At 40.3% G+C, this 24,377-nt stretch overlaps 2 protein-coding genes and 1 long non-coding RNA gene across 14 annotated transcripts in view; 1 reads left to right on the top strand and 2 right to left on the bottom strand.

The window, feature by feature from the left end:
• PPP1R13B (protein phosphatase 1 regulatory subunit 13B) overlaps window positions 1-7,933 on the top strand; it is a 74,664-nt gene extending 66,731 nt beyond the window's left edge. For all 7 annotated transcript variants that reach the window (XM_087747850.1, XM_087747854.1, XM_087747852.1 and 4 more), the window contains 6 exons: window positions 354-1,120; window positions 3,140-3,277; window positions 3,360-3,493; window positions 4,265-4,431; window positions 5,316-5,515; window positions 6,422-7,933. In XM_087747850.1, the coding sequence (XP_087603976.1) occupies window positions 354-1,120; window positions 3,140-3,277; window positions 3,360-3,493; window positions 4,265-4,431; window positions 5,316-5,515; window positions 6,422-6,463 (1,448 nt within the window). In that variant the 3' untranslated portion in view covers window positions 6,464-7,933. The remainder of the gene's footprint in view (window positions 1-353; window positions 1,121-3,139; window positions 3,278-3,359; window positions 3,494-4,264; window positions 4,432-5,315; window positions 5,516-6,421) is intronic.
• Window positions 277-6,387, bottom strand: LOC148056862 (uncharacterized). Its single transcript, XR_015702353.1, has 2 exons — window positions 6,125-6,387; window positions 277-473 (listed from the first exon to the last, which is right to left on the bottom strand). It is a non-coding gene; the product is annotated as an uncharacterized LOC148056862 (long non-coding RNA).
• A 755-nt stretch (window positions 7,934-8,688) lies between the features above and the next one.
• Window positions 8,689-24,316, bottom strand: ZFYVE21 (zinc finger FYVE-type containing 21). 6 transcript variants are annotated; one of them, XR_015702350.1, is made up of 9 exons: window positions 23,981-24,308; window positions 17,980-18,030; window positions 15,854-16,022; window positions 13,960-14,035; window positions 13,149-13,240; window positions 12,542-12,600; window positions 11,020-11,162; window positions 10,573-10,715; window positions 8,689-9,183 (listed from the first exon to the last, which is right to left on the bottom strand). XR_015702350.1 is itself a non-coding variant. In XM_087747858.1 (8 exons), exons 1-8 carry the CDS (start codon window positions 24,110-24,112, stop codon window positions 9,148-9,150), a joined length of 753 nt encoding a protein of 250 aa, XP_087603984.1. In that variant the 5' UTR covers window positions 24,113-24,298; the 3' UTR covers window positions 8,689-9,147. The 6 variants fall into 6 exon arrangements, 3 of the variants coding, with proteins under 3 accessions (XP_087603984.1, XP_087603985.1, XP_087603986.1); XR_015702352.1 differs by lacking the exon at window positions 23,981-24,308 and adding an exon at window positions 22,515-23,158; XR_015702351.1 differs by lacking the exon at window positions 17,980-18,030 and having other exon boundaries at window positions 23,981-24,316.
• Between the last annotated feature and the right edge of the window lie 61 nt (window positions 24,317-24,377).

Below are 24,377 nucleotides of genomic sequence, written 5' to 3'. Positions count from 1 at the left end.
AAAACAAGATGCAATTAGAACAATACAGTCTGGATATTCTACCAATACTTTCAGAAATAAGTTGAAAAAACAGTATCTGGAGAGGGGAGTTTTTCTCCTCTTACTGTTTCCTCATGAAAGATGAAAAACATTCCAGGGGTTACTTGTAGCTTATAATTGTAAGCATCACAATCACCAACAGGTGAGTATTTATTTCTGTTTTGATAGGTTCCAATGTAATTAATTTGATTTTTTTTCTTTCTGTATTAGCATCAAACAAGTAGCAACAGAGACATATGCAGTTTATTAGGCAAATATTTTATTGTGTAATTTGAGAACAGTTCTTCACTGTTTTCCCTCTGTCTTTTCCTCAGTTTATGGAAAGCCCGTATTACAATCTGGTTCGACTTCTCCCTCACCCTTGCCGTTCCTTCATGGTTCTTCGCCTGCCCAGACTCCCTCACAGCCACAATCTCAGCCTCAGACGGAGGTCTCTGAAAAAGATCAAGAGCTGGAAAATGCTCCGCCACCCAGTGAAAACAGCAATGTGGAAAACATTCCTCGTCCTCTCAGTCCTACTAAGCTCACACCTATTGTGCATTCACCCCTACGATATCAAAGTGATGCTGACCTTGAAGCTCTGAGAAGAAAATTGGCCAATGCTCCTAGGCCATTAAAGAAGCGTAGTTCTATCACTGAACCAGAAGGCCCAAGTGGACCAAATATACAAAAATTATTGTATCAGCGCTTTAATACTCTTGCTGGAGGAATAGAAAGTGCTCCTTTTTACCAGCCAAGCAATCCACAGGACTTCATAGGCATCTTAGCTGATGTTGATAATGGTAACACTAGTACCAATGGCAATATTGAAGAACCTATTTCCGTGCAACCTACAGTTCCTCTTCCTGATGAGCCACCCCCTTCGTCAGATGCCAATGATAATGAATTACCTTCTCCTGCTACTGAGGAACTGATAAGCACTGAAACCACAAATCAAACGTCTGAGACAACTGAAGATAACAACAACAATCCTGCTATAGTTCCTTCTACTGAACAGTCATCCAGTCCCACACCGGAGGTCAGTTCTCCAGTAGAAGATGAAGCTCCTTTGCCACCTGCTCTTCCTCCTCCCCTTCCTCCAGTAAGTAACAAAACAAAAAGACAGTTTTGTGAACTATAGAATTAGTTGTGTGTTTAAACATAACTGGAAGATGGTAAGCTTATGCTAAACAGTATGTCTGCACTTCAAGTTTCACGATACTAAAAGAAAAGAAAACAAAACCAGGGGGGCTCCAAGAAGGATTCTAATGGATGAGTTTCTTTACTAATATAGCTGTTTAATAAGAAAAATATGCACAGCGGCAACAGGAGGTTGTGTATGTACTTTAGGCTGTAGAACTTTTGGGGTATATACTCTTGTTGTAGAACTAATTCTGAGATCTGAGATTCCATTAAAAGTATTTTTTTCCATTTTGCTGGGCCTACAAAGATAACTTATTTGTATGAAACTAAGGGTAAGCTATGGCAGTGGGAAGCTTTTTAATTTGCAAACAAGCTGAAATAACTGTTGTGGGAGAAGTGCACTCCTTTTCCCCTGTCAGCAGAAAAATGTGAGACCAGGGCTGACAACACTAACAGCAACACAGCTGACTTGTTTCAGCAGAAACTTTTTTCTAATGGGCTTGTCGCATAATTTGAATTGCTTTCAAAGTCCCTCCTCCAGCTGCACCAAAATCTTTTAAATACTTGTCATTACCAAAATCTACAGCATATGGAGAATTGAAAATAGGGAGAAACCAGAATTTTATTCTTAGTTGTTGATATGACTCACTTTAACATTGGTTTCAAAGAATATCTCCACTTTTTCATTCACGTAGGGACCTTGCATTCCTCTTACAATTTGACTACAGTCTGCACAGGGCCTTGTAGGCATTTTCCATGAGCACAAGTGGGCCAGGATACTTCTGAGAGAATGGAATATGCTAGCAACAGATATTATTCATACTGGGAGAGGTTTATTTTCCAAACTGAAATAGCCGTATAAACAGGAGCATAAAGGCATTCTATAAAAGCTGTAATTAATAATAGATTTTTTTTTTTTCCTGGCAAGTGACAAGGACACATGTGAATGATTTAGAATATTCTCAAAACACATTTAAATGTCTTTCACATCTTGAGAATGCTTCTTCTGATAACACCAGCTAGAATGTCACATAATATAGCTTCATGTTCTGTACTTTTCTTTCCCGCAGCAAAACTCTAACTTGTCAGTACTGACCTACAGCAGATACTTTTGCTAATTCAAGGCAAAGATTCCTCTGAGTAGATACTGATACTCAGGCTTAATTGTGTCATGCTTTCTAGTCTAAGCAAAAGTTTCAACAGTGTCTCAGACAATCCACCAGAAACACATTCAGCTGGAGCGTGTCCAAAGAAGGGCAATGAAGTTGGTGAAGGGTTTGGAGCACAAGTCTTATGAGGAGAGGCTGAGGGAACTGGGGTGGTTTAGTCTGGAGAAGAGGAGGCTGAGGGGAGACCTTATTGCTCTCTACAACTACCTGAAAGGAGGTTGTAGCGAGGTGGGGGTCGGTCTCTTCTCCCTAGTAACGAGTGATAGGACGAGAGGAAACGGCCTCAAGCTGCGCCAGGGGAGGTTTAGGTTGGATATTAGGAAAAACTTCTTCACCGAAAGGGCAGTCAGGCAGTGGAACAGGCTGCCCAGGGAAGTGGTTGAGTCTCCATCCCTAGAGGTATTTACAAGACAGGTAGACGTGGTGCTCGAGGACATGGTTTAGTGGTGGACTTGGCAGTGCTGGGTTAACAGTTGGACTCGATGATCTTAAGGGTCTTTTCCAACCTTAATGATTCTATGATTAGATACAATTAAGATTGCAGTGCTCAAAAACCATTGGCTTAAAAGTGCTTCGTTCCTTGTACTCTCTACCTTTAATTAGAAGCCTCTAGATTATATTGGCATGCTTTTTCATTTTTTAACTGAATAAGACGTAGTAAGGTATCAAGCCTTTTATTTAGAGACTTTATAACAGAAGCATTTGCTACCATTTAAGGAGGATGGGATTCTTGATCTAGTTAAAAAGTAACTGAATCATTTGTAATATGCAACGTGAAATGATGCCTTCCAACCTTCATCTCTACTCAGACAAAACGTACTAACTTGAAGAAACCTAACTCAGAAAGAACAGGCCATGGTTTGAGAGTGAAGTTCAATCCGTTGGCCCTCCTCCTAGATGCTTCTTTAGAGGGAGAATTTGATCTTGTACAACGAATCATATACGAGGTGAGCTTCTAAACAATGCCAACGTCTTCAAATATTTAGGGGGGTGAAAAAAAAGTGCTGAACTATTTTATGTTTTCAATAGGTTGATGATCCCAGTAAACCAAATGATGAAGGAATTACACCTTTGCATAATGCAGTGTGTGCTGGTCATCATCACATTGTGAAGTTCCTGCTTGATTTTGGTGTAAATGTAAATGCAGCAGATAGTGATGGGTGGTAAGCGTCAATATTTCTAACTTCGTATCTGGCAGAAACACCATTTTGATGCACATTCAGAATTTAGTCGAGACCTGTTTTGAGAGCGATTTCCTTCCCCTTTACCCCCAGCAAACAAGGACTTTCTCATATCTAGGTGGTGACAAACTCAAGTGCAAGGTTACACTGTGTTCAACTCATGTGCAAGCACACTTAAATCATAAAGTATACTACATTCTGGGTTTACTAAGTGGCATAGTTGCATTTCTTGTTCACATGCTGAAATAACTAAACTGTAAATAACTGGCAAAAGTTAATTTGTTTTTAAGTTTCATCTTCATATAACCCACCACAGATTTTGGTGTTCTTGAAGACTCTAGCCTTCGAGGTAGATGTAGCACTTCTGAAGCGTTTGGAGGGGATGTGAAACCCTGCTGTGCTGATCTGTTTTGCCCTCACCTTATTTTACCTTTCAAATTTCCTCATATTGGAAAATACCCTTTTATACCCAGCAGCTTTGTAAGCTATGAAAATCAACAGTTTTGCTAAGATCTATTTTATAATGTTTGGCTTTACTGGAGTATCCTGGGTAAATCTACTGGGTAAATTTACTGGTAAATCCTGGGATCCACTCCAGTTGCTTGACGGGTTTTGGACAATACATACATATACTATAATCATAAAGAACAAATTCCTTTAAAAATAGACAGACTAACCTCTATACTGCAAGGTAAAATAGTTAGGAATCCTGGAAGTGTATTTTTTTATGTCTACATTTTTGCTTTATTTCAGGACACCCTTGCATTGTGCTGCTTCTTGCAATAGTGTTCATCTCTGTAAACTACTGGTTGAGTCTGGGGCAGCTATTTTTGCTTCAACTATAAGTGATATAGAAACCGCTGCAGACAAGTGTGAAGAGATGGAAGAAGGTTATATTCAGTGTTCCCAGTTCTTGTATGGTAAGCTGTGACACTACTTCACAAACTTTTTTAGCTTTTCTAAAATTAATCCCTTTTTGTCTCTCTGATCTGCATGAAACATCTGCTTATGCCCCCAACTTCCTAATAACAGCCTGTCACCTGAAAATGCTAGAAACAACACAGTCTTTTGATTGTAGCTCATAGTCCTTCTGTTCTTTGAGTTACTTCACAGGCTCCTTCTAATGTTACAGATTTTTAAAGTTTAATTTGGGTTAATTTCAAGGAAATGCTTCCATGGGGAGGTTTTGACAGTAACAGTGAGTTGTCAAGTATCTTCACAGAGATACTCCAACTTCCAGGTGCACAAATTTCTAGCAGATCACATGAAGAAACATGTATACTTTATGAATAATTAACTTACTGAATATATTTAGTTACTAAGATATATTTTGCAAGAAAAGTACCTTGATGGAGCAGACACATTTTTGATTTACATCAGAGGATATAAGCTTCATTAAGGCTCTATATACCTGACATTGTGCAGGCTTTCAAAAGCTTCAAGTGTTACTGTATAAAGTCTGTTGTAGAAAGCAGGCCTGTGAGAAAACAGCAGTTCTATAAAGCTGCTTTGCTCAAACATTTGTAAAACTATTTTTATCCTCATTTGAATAAAAGATTGTAAAGTTTCTATTGCATATATAATAAATCAGAAAAATCTCATGCTCTAAATTGGTTTAAAATATTCCGTAAAATTTGGTCTTATGCAGTTAAATTTCTGAAAGCATTTCGTCATGAAAGTGCTAAAAACTGTTAATGATATTTATAAGAGACGAATATTTGAGCCACAGTGTCCATACTAAAAAATCTCAGAGGGGAAAAATAGGATATTTTACCATCTAGTGTCTTCTCTAATTTGTTAATAGGAGTGCAAGAGAAGTTGGGAGTGATGAATAAAGGAGTGGTGTACGCTCTGTGGGATTATGAAGCCCAGAATAACGACGAGTTGTCATTCCACGAGGGTGACGCCATTACCGTTCTAAGACGCAAGGATGACAATGAAACAGAGTGGTGGTGGGCCCGCCTCAATGATAAAGAAGGCTATGTGCCTAAAAATCTCCTTGGGGTAAGTTCTTTTTAAGTTCCCTTCTCCCTTCTATTTTTTACTTCCTCCTGAAGTAGAAACACAAGATGGATCTTTGGTCAGAATCCTTCTGTGCATCATCTGGACACACTGCTATGAAGTGCTGTGAAGCAGATTATCCTTATTGTCTCTGGCCTCTGTGTCATCATAAACAAAAAGGAGAGGCTACAGTTAGGAGATTAGTGCTGGTTTTTATTTGGCAAGTTAGTATATCTAGTATATTTAATGCTTTAATAAGATTTTTTTTTTTCCCTTGGCTAAAATATAGGGCCCCTATGTAAAGTGTGGTGGCTCTATGAGGCAGCTCTAAGCTTTGGCCCAGGAAGTTCTTCAGGAAGGTTTTAATACCTGGCACAAGATAAGCAATATATAGATACGTACAAATTTAAAACGGGAAAGAGCCTTGAAGATGACAACTGTTAGCAAGTCGTTTATGCTGCTCTCAGTCAAATGGAACACTGCTGTCATGAGAGACCAGGAATGTAAGGCTGTTACTAAGTAGAGAGGTACAGAGGACAAAATGTGTAAGAAAACCTTATAGAGCAGGAAATAACCTCTCTCTGGGGCTCGACAGGGAACTCTTGTACTTACATAAAAGCATCCTTTGGTCTAGTCTGGGATCTTGAGCTAAATGAACCAAGCCATCTTCGAGCAGTGATTTTGCTGCTGTTGGCAGGAATAAGTCAGCCCTTGGCCTCCTGCTGCTTCTGGTTTAATTCTTCAGAAGTTACCTAAGAACATGCTGTAGCTGATAAAAAAACTCAACCCCCAAAACACTTCATCACCCCAGTTCCTGTTAATAAGTACCTGTTGGTTATAACTGAATTGATTTATAGGTAACTTGGTATCAACTATGCAAAACCTAATATTTTTATTCTGTTTTTACAGTTATATCCACGAATAAAACCTAGACAGCGAACCCTTGCTTGAATTCAGTTGCACAACAGTGCAATACCGTGCTGGTAACTGGAAACTGAAACCATACACTGGAGCCATCATTTTTGATCATTTCACACAGAGAAAAAAAACCTATGAGATTTAGTTTTAATGGTGCTTTCTCTTGTTAAATGGACAGCATCCAAGATTTTCAAGATCTGCAGTTTGTAAATGAGGATCGTTTTTATGTGACCTGCCACTGATGAGGAGAGCGATACCTCCGCTACTTACAGTGTTGCACCAACTATCGTCTAAAGCAGTGTTTTAAGTTAAAGTTCCGTGGTAGGAGCTTTCTTGTGTTAAATGTTCAGAGGTGTCATTTGCGGAGTGCAGATACGCTGTCCAGTTCGCTCCAACCCCACAGTAACTGTCCCACATCAGGATTTTGGGTATTTTGTTCGATACCAGTGAATGTTGAGTTCTCATTACTCATCAACTTTTTGGGTTCTAGGACACAAGATCTTCACCCGTTACATGCATAATTAAGTAGTCACCAAAGCTTTACGAAGGCTAGGATTTTAAGTGGTAACATTTAAGTGTATACACTTAAATCCTAGTCCAGGCAACCCCAACGAAAGCTTTACATAGTCTAGCATCTAGTATTATTTGCGTTTAGAATCAGGCTAGAGAACTAACAAAACAGCAGTATTTGTACACTTCTCAAAACCCCTACACAGTATTTCACTTGGTGGTTTATTTTCTTATTATTCAGCCTACAAGTACTAGTGTTACCTCTACTAACGTAAAGGTTCCCCTGCTTAACCGCCTGAGCTGGTCCGTCCTGGACAAAACGGTTAGTACCGAACTTGCAGCAGCTTAAGGGATTTGTACGTCTGCATGGATGAAAGTGCAATAGTTGAAAAGGGTAAGAGTCCGGTAAGAGTTATACTGTGTAATTTGAAGTCTGCCTGAGTCAGTCTAGAAGAAAATATGAAGGACTGGATAGAAGTAGAAAGAGGGTTGTGTAGATGCTAAGTCAAGGAGAAGAAAGAAACAAGGTTTAGAGAAGGATTTATTTGAGGACAGTTTCTGTGGTTCTTGGCAGCCTACATCTGTTGCCAAGGCAAGTTATGCAATAACCTATTCCACTACATTGTAGTTTCAAGAAAAAAAAAAAGGCACTTCACTGGAATTTTAATTGTACATGATTTTATATACCAAAAGTATATTTTGAATTTCCCATTATAAGTTTTAGCCATATTTCTTGTAATTTTCTCCCATTTAACAGTATGCAATTTGATTAATTCTTCATGTACAAGTTCTGTGTATAATTTATATATCCATTTCTGCAGTGCTGTAACTTGCTTTTACCACAGGTTAGCATTAACTGTATATATTGTGGTGAAAAGTGAAAGGGTATTATTGTTGAAGAATTTGCTACATGAATGTGATGATTTCAAGAGCCTATGATACACTAATTCAGAGAACATGTAAATGTGCACAATAAAGTACTGCTAAGGCATGGCTGCATTCTCCAGTATTTTTATGTAGGTAGCCACAGCAGAGACGCCTTTGGTCATAGTCTACAAAACAAGAATAACTGGAGCATGCTGTGTTCTATCTGTTAATTCAAGTTTCCTCGTCGTTTTACCAGCTGCACAGAAAATGACTTGCCAGACAATTCTGGAACCTCCTTACGCTACCACTGCTCCAGTATTCCAACTGCGACAAATCACTGCTTGTCTAGAAAAGCTCTCAAGGGTCCTTAACACACAAGCTGACACCGGAGCCTTGCGTGCTTGTTTACTCAATTTCTACCAGCGGAGGAAGACGGAGGGCAGAAAGACGCTTAGCTCAGCACATGTAGCTGGAGGATTCATCCCAGTAGTGGAACCAATTATCAACGCTTAGACCTAAAATTAGGGTGCTGCTTGTAAAAAGTCAAAAGTTTCAGAGGGTAGAGACCACAGCGTCCATCACTAAAGAAGTTATATACTGTGCAATTAAGTATCACCTCTTTTTTTTTTTTAAATAAGTGAATTAATTTATTCATATTTGTACATTAAATTGTATACAATTTCAGATAGCGTTACAGTTAGATTAACAAAAGCTAGTTACCAAAAAGAAAATACAAAACTAAAAACTATTCTGGAAGCTTATTCATTACAGAAGGAAAGTTTCAAGATTCATGTTTATGTAAGTCCAATTTGGTGATTTTTGGTGAAATATTTAGATGTTTAAAATGAAATGTTTAAAAAAATCAAGTGACTTCTATAAAATCATATCTAAGGCAGATTTTATTGTACATTGATTTTAAACATTTGGATAGAGGGAAAAACCTGAGATCTATACCCAAAAGCTATTCTCTGCAGAAGAGACATGTACATTTGTTTGCGTTTTGTAGCAAACAGTATATATAATTGTTACTATAAAAGTTGTGCTGTACATTAGCTGTAGTGCAGGTCACTTTCATATTAAGTGCCAGTAAAGGCTTAACAAAATATACAAAGTCTTAAAAGGTGAGGCTGTTTAAAGCATTAATTGTATACATATTGCACACTATAGTGAATACTCATGGTTCAAAAAATACTCACATTGCATTTGCCAGTTCTTACATAATGAACCACACTGGAATGAGAGAGGGTCAAGAACAGCAAATGTTGTCAAATTAGCAAAAAGTGAGAGGCAGGTCCGTGGAGGCTGGTGTCTTCCCTCGAGTGGCCAACGGTTTGCTGGTCTTACTGGTCCCGGGACTCATAAAGAAGTTTCGTTGCCTAACATGAAGGCAAAATGTCATGGTGTTAACTGAAGTGTCACTTGCAGCCACCTAACCTCCTTCCTCCCCCTCCAAACGTGTCCTTTAAACCCAAGGCTTTAAGTCCCTCCCCTGCTGTCGTCCTTAGGCTAAGGCACTAAATAGCATTCAGTAATTTTTTTGAAACTATTCAAGGTTATGTTAAGTGCAGAACCTGAAGTCACTGAAGATTTTAGATCAACTTACTTGCTTCTTTTTGGTCAGAAATGACCATTTCTGATCAAAACTGCCTTTGAAAAAGTTGAAGTAGTATTTCTGAGATTTTGGTAATCTGTCTAAACACATGCAGTAAACAACGTTGGTCCGTTCTGTATTCCTCCTACCTCTTCTGCTTCCCCCTCGCAAAGTTTTGGTGAGGTGTTCCGTTTGTCTCAAACCATAGTACGTGATGGGAACAGACGTGCATTCTCTAGCAACAACTCGTTTTACGTGCTGTTCACTAGGACCTCTGAAAGCCTCACGACTCAGAAGCCCGGTCAAAGGAGACAAATCAGCGCAGGGAGGGTGTTAAGCTTATCCATAAAATACCGGTTCTCGGCATATTTGTGGGAGTTGCATCACTTGTGAGAGATGAATTGGAACAGGCGTAGGGAAGTGCTAACTTGTCCTCCCGTGGCAACACAAAGTTTGGGTGCACTGTGCTGAACACAAGTTAAACGCTGGGGCTAGGGGTGGCCGGGGAGCTTAACAGCGGTGGTAAAGGGGCAAACAGCCGCACACTGGCATTTGCAGACAGCTTACAAAATACGGTTCTAATTATCAACCAGATGAACCAAGTTCCAGAACTAGTTGGGGTGGTTTTGGTTTTTGTCTGCCATTGCTTTGACTTCTGAAATAATAAACTTCAGTTTCATTAGCCAACCAGTGCCTAACAACAGAAGATGAAACCGTCTTCCACAGGGTCCTGCCCCCATCCCTGCTCCCGTTTTCAAAAATCAACAACTTCTTTAAGCCTTCCTGAAGCAGTTAAAACATAGTTCATAAAGTAGTTAGCTGAGTTTAGGTTCAAAAGAGTATTTCATAATGCACATTCTTCAGTGAGTAACAAAAACCTAAGGAAGTTGGAACTCTAACTCCTACATCTTTCACCTAACGACACACATGACATCTTGGGAAACTCTTTGTAGTGCCTATCTTCTTCAGGTATCCGAGCATAAAGCTAAAGTCATGTTCATAACAACCATCCATAGCTTCCGTTTTCTTAAGCAACAAGGCCCTAAAATCCTTAAATAAGAAAATAATAAAAATAAAAAAAGCCTCCTAAGGCTGCATACTCCCTTAAGTGCTACTAAGCACCCCACGTTAAGATTTTCTTCAGCTTTCTGTGAGTTTTGCCTCCTCTGCTTACCTTATGCATAGCTGCCAGCCAGCTCGCCGACAGCTTCTTGTTACAGCTGAAGTCTTCACTGGCCGTAAATTTCATCTGCGTGAGCTTCTCCGATCCTGGTACTTTATACTGCAGAATCATACCTATGGCACGAGTGTTGCCTCCTGAAAAAAGAAAGAAACCCTTGAACAGCAACAGGTTTCACCAACTAAGTAACACAACTTCTAGCTAGTAAGCATGTTTGAAGACAACTACCTCATCGCTTCACTCAAAGCGCTAGCAACTGCAGGGGCGCTAACTGCCGCCTCGGGAGGCGGTGACCACGGGCGTTAGTGCCAGGCAATGGAATGTGCAGGCTCAACGTTGTTTAATTCCCTCACTGAGAACCACCGAGGCAGAACTTGTGTAAGCCCTCAGGTAAAGCCGCTAGCAACACACGCTAAGAATACCCTCATGCTTTAATGTTACCGTGCCTTCTCTTCAGTAGACGCCACAGTTTCACACTGTAGCCTGCAGTTTATAACCTGTGTTACTAGCGTCCGGTTTGACATCAGAGAGGGGATCCGTGCTTGAGCCGCAGCCTGGCACAGCGGTCGGCAGTCCCTCCGAATCTGGCAAAGGGAAAGGGGCGTATGCAAGACTAGACGACGACTGGCAACGTCACTGACTTCCTGAGGGAAATCCGCTACAAAAGACGTTGTTCTGACAAGTGTGATAGCGAGATGTTTGTCTCTCTCTCACTCTAGCTGCATAGAGATTAAAATAAACCAAAGCAAAACTACAGAGATGAAACAAAAGCCTTGTTTAGAATAGCGCACTGATGCTTTACGCAGACTTGACTGGCATTGCTTATTTCCTGAAGCAGCAGAGCACAAACTAAGCCCCAGGAACAGCTCCACCACACAGAGAAGGACACTTTGTGCAAACTCTGCCTGAGAGGGCTCCTGGAGGCCATTACTGTAATATCCAAGGAGCCAAAGACAGACAATCTCGGTCTAAGCAACCTGATCAAAAGCCCACAAACAGTGTTTATAAAAGTAGCTATTATCTCCTCTTCTGGGATAAACTGATACCCAACTTCCTCATCACTCGCTCCCCTGCATCCACCTGGTCTGAGGAACAGATCAGGGCCCTACTCGGAGATAAACCCATGGAAATCCAACACCTACAGCCTCGACCAGTTTTATTTATTCACATTGCCCATGTCTGGCATTCCAGGACATTACCGACTCAGGCAGGACACACACAAGACGACATCATATTTATTTTAAAGAAGTGTAAAAGCAAGCCATTAATTAACAGTTTATTCAGTGCAAAAACCTTACTGGATCGTAGACAGGTATATTATTGATTTCTGGTATACACAATTCAGCACACCTCTGCTGAAGTAGGTGATGCGTAATGCTGTGTACCACTGAAGATATTATTTCTCATCTTCCCTTCTCTCTTCTAGCATGGACAATAGCACATGTGGTCTAAAGAAGGCCTTGAATGTTTTGGTTCTCCTCCAAAAAGTTACAAAACATTCATTCTCAGTTTATTGAACAGACAGATGGGAAGGAACAGATACACGTCAGATTTGAACACAACTTGTCTGAAGTTGAACAGCTATTGATCAAGCAAAAAACCAGCACTGCAGAGGAAGAAAGACGGGAGGGGGGTCATGGCAACATGCTTAGGTGCGTCATGCTCAAAGGTACTGGCGGTACCTTCAGGAATGTGCTGGCTCTCCAGAAGGCTGGTGTAAGTGTGAATATCTTTCTCTACCATCAAGAAGGAAGGCAGGCAGGCAAAAAAATAAAGCAGTCAGAAGAGCAGTGAACAAGGAATTAAGTAACTCAGCAACACATCTGGTTGACTTGAATACCAAGATAAGTTTATTGAAGTTAACATGCTGTACTGACTGACTATTGCACAGATAGGCTGTCCGATTAGAAAATTCCAGCAGTGACAGAGGTGTTGCTAAAGAACAATTATTAAAATTCCTGACCTTGTTCGTTCTCATTTCAGTGAAATCATATTCAAGTTCATCCTGAAATACTCTAAAATCTGGTAAGAGATGAGGCAGTAAGTGGCTGCCCTCTGATTCAGATGTTACCAGTTTCATTCGGCCACCCCTTCATCGTGAATGAAATTAAGAAAGCGTAGTTTAATTATTTATTTTCCCCCACAGTTTCTCTCTCACTCCCCTCACAATTGTTTGTACCAGTAGAAGAGAAATCCCAGCTGGATTCTGACACGGAAGCTACCAAGGACTAACAGTTCCCTCCTACGAGCTTCTGAATCAATAGATGTTTGTATTTAGCCAAGAGAAAGGATCAGAACAGATGCTGACCGCCTTTCCTCACGTTTATCGAGAAATTCTCCCGTATCAGAGCTCTAAGGTAATTTCTCAGTTCTTTGGTTTTCCCCCAAATCCCAACAGCCACATGGACAGGGTTCCACACACTGCATTCTATTCTGAGAGCAGTTGTAACTAATATAGTTACACCTAAGTTACCAATAACCTAGAAATGCACTGTCTAGCTCCAACAATAATTACAACTTCATATATTTTTTTTCTTAATAGTTCATTTGTATTCAATGAAAAAATTTACCTCCAGGAGTAAATCCCTCTGTAAGTATCTGAACAGTTGAAATCTGTATAATTTCAATTTCATAGTGGCTGTCTCCATCCAAAACTAGGTATCTATGTAACAGAAGAAAAACTTTTTAAAAAAAAAAAAAAACACACTGTTTTTTCTACAATATCAAGTCCAAATCAAAGGAAAAAAATAAACACAATCTCTCAGTGACTGGCTCTTTATATGTTCTTTGTGGTGGGGAGGGAGAGAAATAAAGAAGGAAAAATTACTTTTCATTTAAGTTCTCCATTTAAAGGAAAACAAACAACACAAAACGTATAGTTCAGTTTGCCAGGAGACTCTTTCAAAATATTAAAAGCATTCTTCCAAAGTTCTGGGAGAAGAAGAGAACACAGGGTCGAAAGTGTTCTAGCCAACCAAACTACAGGGACGACCAAAGTAATGCTTTGCTGCAATGTTAAACAATATGGTGCAGTATTAGAATCATTCTGAAACAAGCTTTTTTCAGTGGCTACAGATTTTTCCCTGCTCCCCCTTCCTCCGATCCCCCATTAGCTGGCAAAAGCACTGCATTCCAGTGGCACTGAGAGGCATTATCAGTGAGTGGAGCTCCACCATTCTAAGCCATTCCGATCCACACTGCTAGTAAACTCAAACCAACATACTCCAATAAAGCTGTACATATCCTTTCAGTCCGATTACTCTCTCCAATATCCTCACAGCGCATTACTCTTATATTTTGTTTAGGTGATTAGATAATAATATAGCTGTAAGTGCAGCAATAATATAGTTTACAAGTGCAATTTCTATCAATCTTTCTCACCTCTGATTGTTGGAAAGTCGACAAACCATGAGCTCAGATTTATCGGATGTTCCCAGAGTTACAAAGAATGTAGCACCTGGAAAGAAATGTTTTTAGTATTCTAATGCAGAGTTTAGGAAGGAAAATTCAAGTATCAAAAAGGATAACTAATTTTTACTTACTGCACCTAATACACTGAATTGGGTGAGTTAAGAGACCAATTGAAATGTCAAAATGATTAACATCAGCAAAACACTCAGGTATAAAAAGTGCATCTTTAATTATCATGTTCTGAATCACAGGACCTTTCACAATTGCTATGTAATTTCTCCCACATGTTGTAGAAATACAGATGATATCTAAGGTCAATCTTAAAAATGAGAACAGATTTGGAGATGGCAAAAAAAGGCAATTAAAGACCCTATCTTGTCACCCTAATACACACTATTGTTTCAGTATTAAAAAAAAAATCTGTCAGAAGAATCTAATAGCAGGATGTGACCTTCAGCTCTATGCTTAATAAGTAGTAAGGACACCTCTTTTTCATTACTGAAGGCTAGCTCAGTCTTGCTTTGAGGTCAATGAACTTCAGCCTTCATGTTATGTTTCTTCCTGCTCAAAACAGCTGCTTTGACATCAGGGAAGTCATCTTAGCTGCATTAGTGAAGTGATTCATAACTTAAAAGAAAGCAGACTACATGCCTAACCACTTTATTTCCTTCACGCCTCATGCTCCCTGTATTGCCTAATCCCAATACTGTTGGCCTGGGAAATAAAAAAATAAAAAAAACCCAACACACCACATACAGCCCTGCCAAATGGTCTGCAATCCAGCTCCATAATCCGAACCATGCAGCCTCAGACAGCTTCACCTCACTGTCTATATCACAATTTTACGCAGTCTCGCTGACCCCTCAGCACGGACCCCCAGGCTGCTGCTAAGCGAGACAGGCAACGGCAGCAAAACTGCAAAGGACACCACAACCACCATCTCTCTGACTGAGATCTGTGGCTCTACAGTAAGTCAGGAACAACTTCAGGCTTGAACTGCACAACACAAATGCAAACAGGACAAGCTTTTAAAAAAATCTTCAGTTTAAAATACTTTATTTGAAACCTCACCTACACCTTCATCTGCAGAGCAGAGTGAAGAATGATTTGTGTGTTACAGGGATGAGCATACTCCTTTCTGAACCTAGAATCTCCCTAGGAACGGTCACGCTAATCAGACGTGGGGTTTAGCTTACCGATTATACACACTGGAGTCGTGCTGAGAGTCGAGAGCCCATCAAAAGGGCTCTCAATCACAGAATATTTTCTGTGAACAGAAACGATCACGGAATATTTTAAAAACTGAAGACTCAGCTTTCTTAACGTAACTGGAACACGAATTCCTGTATTGCATGTAGTTTTAATGCTATGCAAAATTGACCACTCACGATGATCTGCCATCAACCGTAGCTATAGGCCATAGACAAGATCAAAGCTCACAGACGAAGCTTGAAGCAAGCACTGTTTCTTGTTAGAAGATATTAAAATATTCTCTATTGTTAAGTAGTTTTCACCCTTATTTAATGTAACAGGAATCTGGCTAAAAGATGCGTTATTTTAAGAAGAATGCCAACTGCACACACATCTGTTCTCAGAGGCGTTAAAAATTCCTTTGTCTTCAATTAAATCACTCTTTATAAATATTGACTAAAAAGTGTAAACTTCTCTCTAAATAAACAGATAACACAGAATTATTAACTTGCAAATAAGAAGCATGGCAACAACAAAGCATTTAAAGGAGACAAAACTGCAGCTTGTGTGACAAGAGGCATTACTCTTGCTGTTTATCGCATTTGTGCAACACCGCATTTGAATAAATATAAATGAGATCAAACCAGCATATATATATGCATTCAGTCCTTACCATTCATGAGCACTTTAAGCTGTTTGTCATAAAATTCTGTTTCTTTCTGAGAGATGAGGGCACATTCAGCACACTGGCGCACAGGGTCCACAAAGCACATGCGAGGCAGAGGCACTTTTTTACTGCAGCACTTGTCACAGAAGCACTTTCCACATCTTCGGCAGTGATGCTAAGCATGAGAGAACATTTGCTTTATTTATTTACACAGGAAACTATTAAGGAATAATTTTAATAGACTTACCACCGTAAATATCCTCCTCCCCAAGAAACAGAGCAGTTTCTCTGGTGTGAAAAACATACAAGTTGAGGGATAGGTAAAGGAAATTTAACTGCTAGAGTGACAGAAAGAAATCTCTGAAGATGGAACACCAAGGACGGAGTATAGGATGAACAGCAGCACTATAAGCCTTTGTTGGTACTCCGTAAATGTACTTCTAAAGCAGACCACACAAGACCCTGAAAGGGCTTCTCCAGTGTCCAGTAAACGTTACTGTCAATAAAAATACAAGAGAAGAGTGGTTTCTAGGTCCCTTCCCACTTTCAAGCAAAGATCTTGGGAAACTTCAACTGGAGATCCTATTCTTCTGTCTTAAAACTTATCCTCAAGTTTTTCCCATGGAAACTTAAAACCTAAAGCTATTTATCAGAAATATCAGGCAGCGTAGTACAAATCCAGTGAAGTTGCAAAATCAGAACTAGTATTGCAATGTGTTTCACAGCCGCTAAATCTGCAACGAGTGGCTTGCGCTCCAAATCCCCACCGGGGTGGGACAGTCCCAGCAGGCCTTCCTGACGCAAGTTCTCATGTCAGAACAAGTATTCCAGGCAAGCAGGAACTGATTTGTGGCTCCGAGCAGGTTGGATCAGCTTGATACAAGGAACTGATACACTGCAGTTTTGATCAGTGTTAGGCTTTCCTTCCAAATATTATGCAAAATTCTCCAGAGTACGTATTTCCCAGGGCTACCTCCGTTTACATCCCAAAGCTAACACAAGTAAAACACAGCAGCCTAATGAATTAGTGCTTCTCAATCAAAATGCTCTAATCAACCAACAACCATGCTCTTAACCCATCCAACTACAGGGTAAAACAAGAACTAGGAGAAAGTACACTCCATGATTTAGGAGTCCTAGGATCACTAACCAACATCCTAATGCTCTTCAGGCCTCCTGAAAATTTACACCTATCTGGTATAACATATTACTATGTCCAGTTTACAATTTCTCCTTCCCTCGCCCTCCAAACAATAAATTAAAAAACACTGACTATGTCGATGCACTACAAGTCACACTTGCACATCTCCCTTCACTTTCACAAGAGCGTGCTCAGTGAGTGTCAATGTAGTTAGACAAAAGAATGATACTCCCTGCCAGAAATCATCGCTGGCCTTTTTTTGGGAGGCTGCTTTCCTTCTGCATGCAGAAACCCCAATGTCAGCAGAATGTTTTCCAATAGTAGCAGTCCATACACCAGCATGCATTCCACAGTGGCCTGCTTACTTTTAGGTAACGAACATAATTTAATGTTAGTGTTTTCTCTTCATACAGTGAGCCTACTTATGGCTCACAGCAATCAAGGCGGTTCATACTTTCTACTTTAATTAGAAATTCCCTTTTCCAAACCCAAGATAAATCCTGGTTTACTTTTAGAACAGAAGGAAAATCTGAGTTTTGGTTCTCTGCGTTTTACCAATACGGTTCTTTAATGTAAGATTATGATTCATTACTCCTGAAAATATTTTTGCTTACGTTTCCACAACTAATTTTATCTCCCAAAACACAACTGAATTAGTTGATTTGGTTTCTATGTCAGTACTGATGTTAGCAGCCCACTCCAGCACGAGTTCCTCTAACTCTTCCTTTGAATTTCAATCCTGTGGGTACCCAGTAATTTGGAAAAACTCTAACTATGTATTACACATTGAGCACCATGAAGAATTTCAAAGGAACAGAATTAAAACAAAAAGGACCTCTACTTAGAAGAGGCAGAACAGAAAGAAAAACTACTTTAAGTTATATCAGACTTTGCATGCTATTCTACTGAAATCTTCTACATTTTAAATCAAAAAAGTCCATATTAGTATTTTGCAACAGTTAGTGCTTTACATTTCATTGATTTCTCTTACCTTTCTAGTTATGAAGTCAAATTTTGTATCACACTGCATACATCTTGGGCACTAGAAAACAGTACAAATATTAATATTAATCTACAAGATTTCTAAACCTTTAATCCTACTACCATATACGAAGACTAAGCTTTATATTATGCCCTAAAAAGAAACACCTCCAACAAATTTCCATCCTTTATCTTTTCACCATGGATGGTTTTCATTTATTTTAATATTGATGTAGCAAAATAATGTCATCCTCATTTGTAAGACAAAAAAAGCTGCCAAACTCATTCGCCCTAAGGAATACTGCATCTTGCCAGCGGTCAAAACTACATTTCAGAAGTACTTATGTTTAATTATGTTTGGCTATCCAGACAGTCATATACTCCACAGTCGACTGTTTTTATGTAAGTTGTCAGCCTCACTATACTATACTGTGATGCTCTGTTGACTCTCTAAAACATTGTTTAGGTATTTTAATGCTCTCAATACTTACACATTTTTGAAACATGCTAGGAGATATTTGGTTTTCTTCCAAGCCACTAAGACTTAATTTTTATTCCAACTACAAAATGTCACTTCCTGAAATATCTCCTTCCTAAAACAAGCTTACACCCACACTCCTCCCAAAAGAAAAGCCAGAAAAACATTGAAGAAGTTTCTCTCTTGCAACTGAGGAGAGTTTAAGGGGTGACAGTGTTGATTTTCTAAACTAGCAGAAGTGATCAGTGACTGTTACAACAATCAAAATTTTCTATACAGAAAGTCACTTACCAAAGGGCTGGCACTCACTGCTTCGATCACTAGATTTTCACCAAGACTACATATTTTTATCCACCACATCGAAAACCAGTCTCCAGTTGCTTTTGCTTATAAAGCAATTTGTTATATTTATTTGCAAATATTAATGAAAAATTATGCCTGACACCTGAATTGGGAGAATATGGTTAGATCCTGCAGTATGTTTTGTAACTCTAGAAACCTAAAAACTCTTTAAACTATCTCGAACTACAGCAGAATGTCATCTTAAAAGCATGGCCTAAGCTGAGCAGGTGCTATTTGCTAAGCACACAGTAACCACCGTTTGCCTTTAATTAACACATTTCAATACTTAACCCTTTATCTTCTATGAATTCCTTCAGGTTACAACAGCTTCTGCCGGGGACTTCTGCTTCAGCAGATACCCAACCACCGTCACAAGTTCAATAACTATAGCTAATAAAATATTACAGCAGCTAAGGTAAACATTCTCTAGAAACGTTTCATGCTCTTTAAAGTACAAGATTGTTAATAATTTGCAACAGTTTATATGAAGTGTTCTGACGTCTAAACAGAAGTTTAACAAATTAGAGAGTAACTGCAGTCACTCTAAGGGAACATAAATAGCTACTTGCAATATTTGTCACAACAAACTATCTGTTTCTAAATCCCACACAAAAGAGAACCAGAAGTGTTCCTGTAGTGTCTCAAATAGCGTACTGAATTAAGGCATCCAACCACCTCTTCCCACAATGGCTGCAGCAAAGCTTATTCTAACATTCACTGATGAACAACCTTCCGCATAAAGCAACTTCAGTATTCCTCAGGTTTCACCTCTGTAACAAGTAGTACCCTACAGCTAATACCACATTTTAGTCTACACTGACCTTGATTTAGTCTTTTAATTTTTGACATGTGTAGCTTAATAGCTTGTCTGGGAGCACGACCTGGCAAGAATTTTTGTATACTTCGAATTTACCAGGAGTCTAACTAATTTTCTTATGAAAACATTTTTTTTTGTCAGAAATTAGAAAGCACAAGCCAAAAACTACGGGGAAAAAAACGGTCTTCTAAGTATCGTCCTAAATAGATTTCATACACAATGTTACGCTAAACATACAAGTTGCTCTTCAGGAAGGAAGAGCTATCCATGCTCTCTTATTAAATATAAACTCTATAGAAAAACATTTCTGAATTCCAAACCTATCATGACAACGCTGCCTCATACATAGAGCAGTCATAAATAAACCACCAGTCAAACGGCAGATGGTAGCAGGCATCACGGAACGGGATTTTCCTACAAAAATGTTCCAATACAAGTAGGCTCAAGACACTGTTCCTTCAAGGCACTTCTGCTTTAAGTAACCAAAATCAAGTGAATCCGTTTGCATAATATCAACTTCTACTTTGCCTGGGAAGAGATCGCTATTGAAAAACATCTTGAAAGGCGAATCCTTCCTATTCATCCATATGCTGACATAATTAGAGAGTGCATGAATACTGAACTAAGCTTTATAGCTTTAAGGGTTTTTTTTTATCACATTTACAGAGAAGAAAGCATGATGCTTGAGACACTTTTCGTGTCTTCCAGACGCAGCCTTTTAAAAACTACTGCAAATCTGAGTTTTTTGGAAAGTGGAAACAAAAAGATATGAAATAAGAAACTAAATTAAAATGCATGTCATTAGTATATTCATTTCACATACAATCAACATACCATGAATACTAATATCAGATTACTTCATATAGCAAGAGGAAAATGGAAGAACACCCAACAGTTGTGGGATTTTGTTATTAATTCTGAAATACTGAGAGGTAGTTCATTATAAATAGAGTGGAACTTCTCGTGCATTTGCTGAAGTGTGATAACAAATTTGCATAGCACTTCGGATCCAGCCAGAGGTAAGAGTACCGTAGGTGGACAGGAAGCTATAGTTACACTTCATACGCTTTATTTGCATATACAATAACAAAGCGATTCAAGAAGGGATGCAAGGTAACACCTGGTTAAGCTTGTTAACACAGACAACTTTTGCAAATGTGAATGTTCACAAGCTCATCAAATCACACCTTGTAACACACCTGACCAAAACAGCTGATGCCTGAGTGGCAAACACCGCAATGCAAACATAGGGCAGACACAGCTTACGATGCCTTCCGATATTACAACTGTACGGGGCCAATTCATTGCCTGAGCTATACGAGTTTGCCAGCAGTCCGAGCGCAGCTCTGTCGCGCAACTAGTGCCGCCCCCGAGAGCCCGAGCCAACAGAGGACCCGGCTACATAAAGCTCAGTTCCCTCCCGCAGTGATCCCGGAGCCCCACGGAATCACTGCCGCCGCATCCGTACGCTCCTCTCGCACACCCCCACTCCGAGGCACGCAGTGCTCCTCGGCCACGTAAAGATCTGGGACACGGCTGGATGGCACGAGGTTTGGCCACCTCTCCATTCGAACATACCAATTTTACTCAATTTCTAGTCCAAGATTTCCTTAACAGGAACACCATCAGTTGAGCTCTGCTGGTGATTAACGAAGAAATTCTGCGTTAGACCAGGCGCATGCCAACATTTTAAGCGCTGTCTCAAGTTTAATGACGCTCAGCACAAATTTTCATAATATTATCCACCTCAACCCATTATTTATATTATAAATAAGACTACCAAAGAGAAAGTTTTCTGTAGCCCTGCTTCAGTCTTACACTTCAAACTCCTCAAAATAACTGACATTTTAAGACTGTATAATCTTGTGACATAAAATTTAAATACATTTCAGTGTTATATAAGTTTTGCCAAACTACTAACTGCCATAATTTTTAGGTGGCTTTACTTTTAAGAAGTAAGCCAGTAGCCTCTTCCTGCATAAGAAAAATAAAGCTACTGAATTTGAGAGTGTTACTGGCCACACAGCAGAAGCCAGCATATTTGAAAAGCCAGATCAACACTTGCCAATACCAGTCTCTTGCTTGGACAAAGAGCATAGTTTTTTTAATTATGTCTGACATGGTAACAAGAGCAAGTGTTGTTGCTGAATTCATTAACTAGATAAAAAAAATGAAATTTAAAAAGACAGTGTTAATAAAAACATGGGTTTTATAAGCTTCCTTGTATATTGTGTACCTGCTTTATTTAAGGAAGAAGTTTGTAACGTATTTGGTAATCATTAACCAAAGGGATGTCAGAACTTCAATACACTTTACAAAACTTAGTAAAATAACCTTTTACAAAATAACAATAATGCAAGATTAAGAATATGAATTAACAAATGCATTTAAACGTTTGCCTATAATACATTACTGATGCAAAGGCAACATTCAATCAGAAATCAACACCATCAGCTTATTGACCAGCAGACTACAGGGGAAAAGTTGAATTTTAAGGAGAATTAATACCTGCAGTACAACTGTAATATAGAATTCAAACTAACAACACACATCAGACTGATGTATCTAAAATACACAGATCTAAGTCTTAAATATAGCTAACTAGTTTAAATAAATTCTACCACAATCCTCAAACAACTTTTAGTTGAATTAAGATGGTGCTATGTATTCGACTGAGTTAGAAGTACCTTACTTTTTTTAAACGAAGCTAGTCTGCTATAATCAAGGACTACTGAAATACAAAACTACATTTCAGAAGGTCAGGGAGAAAACTAATTTCAATTTAACTGTTACACAAACTATATCCACCAAGGATGACGTCAGGAATCACATTGCCCGGTGGCGCAGGTCAGAGCACACAGGGCACAGCAAAAGCAGACTCCACGCAACGCAAAGGGCAAGCACTTACGCAATAACTGCTCAGACTTTGCTACACGCTCCCTGATAAATGCACGCTCCGTCTGCACCACACCACGCATGGTGCCAGCTGGGTGGGAACCCAAGAGCTGAGCACCGGGTCCTTCGAATGGCACCCAGCTCCCGTCACTGAAAACGTTGTCTTAGCTACGCTTCACGTAAGACACACACCCACCTCCCAGAGGACAGGGAGGATTTTTTTTAATACTCTAAGCATGGAAGAGAATAACTTGAGAAAACTCCCCCAAGGTATTTCAGCAGACCGCTGGTTTAAAATAAGTTGAAAAAGTCACTTTCCAAAGAAGTGTTGTTATTTTGAACAAAACCAGCAACTGACTTACTAGTCATGCACATTGTGACAGTAAAGGTTAGTCTGAGCTGCAGAAGCTGTGCTAGCAGAGTAAGTCTGCAGAATTACTACTTTTACACAGAACTTTTTGCCTCAAGAAAATTTTCTTCCTCATTCCTAACCAAGGAGGACATAGTGTTCCCATACAAAACAGACCAACCATGCCAGTATCTGGCAAAGAATGGCTTTGTATAATGACTCCCTGCTTAAATTCATATTGGCTCATCTAAAAAAAAAAAAAAAAAAAAAATCTTAATCCTGGTCACGTTGAAATGCATCGGCATGCATCCACACCACAGAACGCTGGCAATAATTAAACAAACAAACAATTGATTCCAAGTTGTATTACCATCTAGCTGTAGGGACTGGTAACAAAGAATGCGTATTACATGAAATTTAATGTAACAACATGATCACACAGTTTACTTGAAATGCATTTAAAGGCAAAGTTGACTGAAACAGTCTAAGTTATTTAATACTCATTTAACACTAAGAACATTCACACTGGGAGCCAGAAGGGCTGTTCTAACTTAGCTTTATTGCCTTAAGACTTTTTTCTTTTTTTTTAAATCAACATGGTCTTCAGTATTACCTTTATAAGCTTTTAAAGGGACAACTCTAAAAACATTAATGCTGCATAGCTCGCTAGGCTTTTAACTCATTAAGTTCCTCACTAATTTTGGTAGCAGGGCCACACATCCCCAGAAGACGAGTGCCGGTCCTGCCCTTTTCAGCCCATTAATCTCAGCAAAATAAAAATCTGTGGTTTACAACTAAAAAAAACCGCACCCGGGCGAGCCCGATTCGCTGCCGAGGCGAGGTCCGAGGCGAGGCGAGCCGAGCCAAGCCCGGCTCTCCTCAGCACCGGGCGGGCCAGCTCCCCCCCCCGGGCAAGGCTGCAAGCCCCCCAGGGCCGGCACAGCCCCCGCCCCAGGGCCGGCACAGCCCCCCGCGCTGCAAAGGGCCCCCCAGCCGCTCCAGCACCGCCGTGCCCCGGCGGGCAGCGACGGCTGAGGGAGGGAGGGAGGCGCCGGGAAACAGGGACGCGCAAGGAAGGGGAAGAAGCGCGATGGCAGCCCCGGGTTCCCGACCCCTCGGGATGAAAATACCTCCTTGTCAGGCACCCAGGGCGGCTCGTCCAGGCCGAAGGGGCTGCGGGCCGAGCGGTGCTCGGGCACCATGCGCAGCCCGCTGGGCGAGCGCACCAGCTTCTTGGCGTCGCGGGCCTCGCAGCCCGACATCTTCCCCCTCAAACGCCGCCACCGCTACTCGCCCCCTGGGGACTGGCAGCGCCGCTACCCAATGGCCGCCTGGACCCTTCGGGACGGGCGGCGAGGGAGCCCAATGGGAAGCAGCGAGCCGCCAGTCCCCGCTCCCCCGCTCCAGACGCCCAATAGGACGCTGGCTCCGGACTTCCCAGCCAATCCCGTGTCGCCTGGGGCTTAAGGCTGGCATGTTATTCCTTCCCCACCCCTTTAGCGCTCGAGGCGCATGCGCAACAGGAAT

The sequence above is a fragment of the Nipponia nippon genome, unplaced genomic scaffold (genome assembly GCF_047370975.1).
Source record: "Nipponia nippon isolate SJK-2023a ecotype South Korea unplaced genomic scaffold, ASM4737097v1 scaffold_11, whole genome shotgun sequence".
In the NCBI taxonomy this organism is placed as follows: domain Eukaryota; kingdom Metazoa; phylum Chordata; class Aves; order Pelecaniformes; family Threskiornithidae; genus Nipponia; species Nipponia nippon.
The sequence above is the reverse complement of the archived record's forward strand: the minus strand, read 5'-3'. Positions and strand labels throughout refer to the sequence as shown.

Coding starts and splice junctions, on each gene's coding strand:
- ZFYVE21 (XM_087747858.1), bottom strand. CDS start 24,112: ATGTCGGGCTGCGAGGCCCGCGACGCCAAGAAGCTGGTGCGCTCGCCC. Junction 13,241..13,959: donor CGACTTTCCAACAATCAGAG/GTGAGAAAGATT, acceptor TCTGTTACATAG/ATACCTAGTTTTGGATGGAG. Junction 9,184..10,572: donor GGCTGGCAGCTATGCATAAG/GTAAGCAGAGGA, acceptor CCTTCATGTTAG/GCAACGAAACTTCTTTATGA.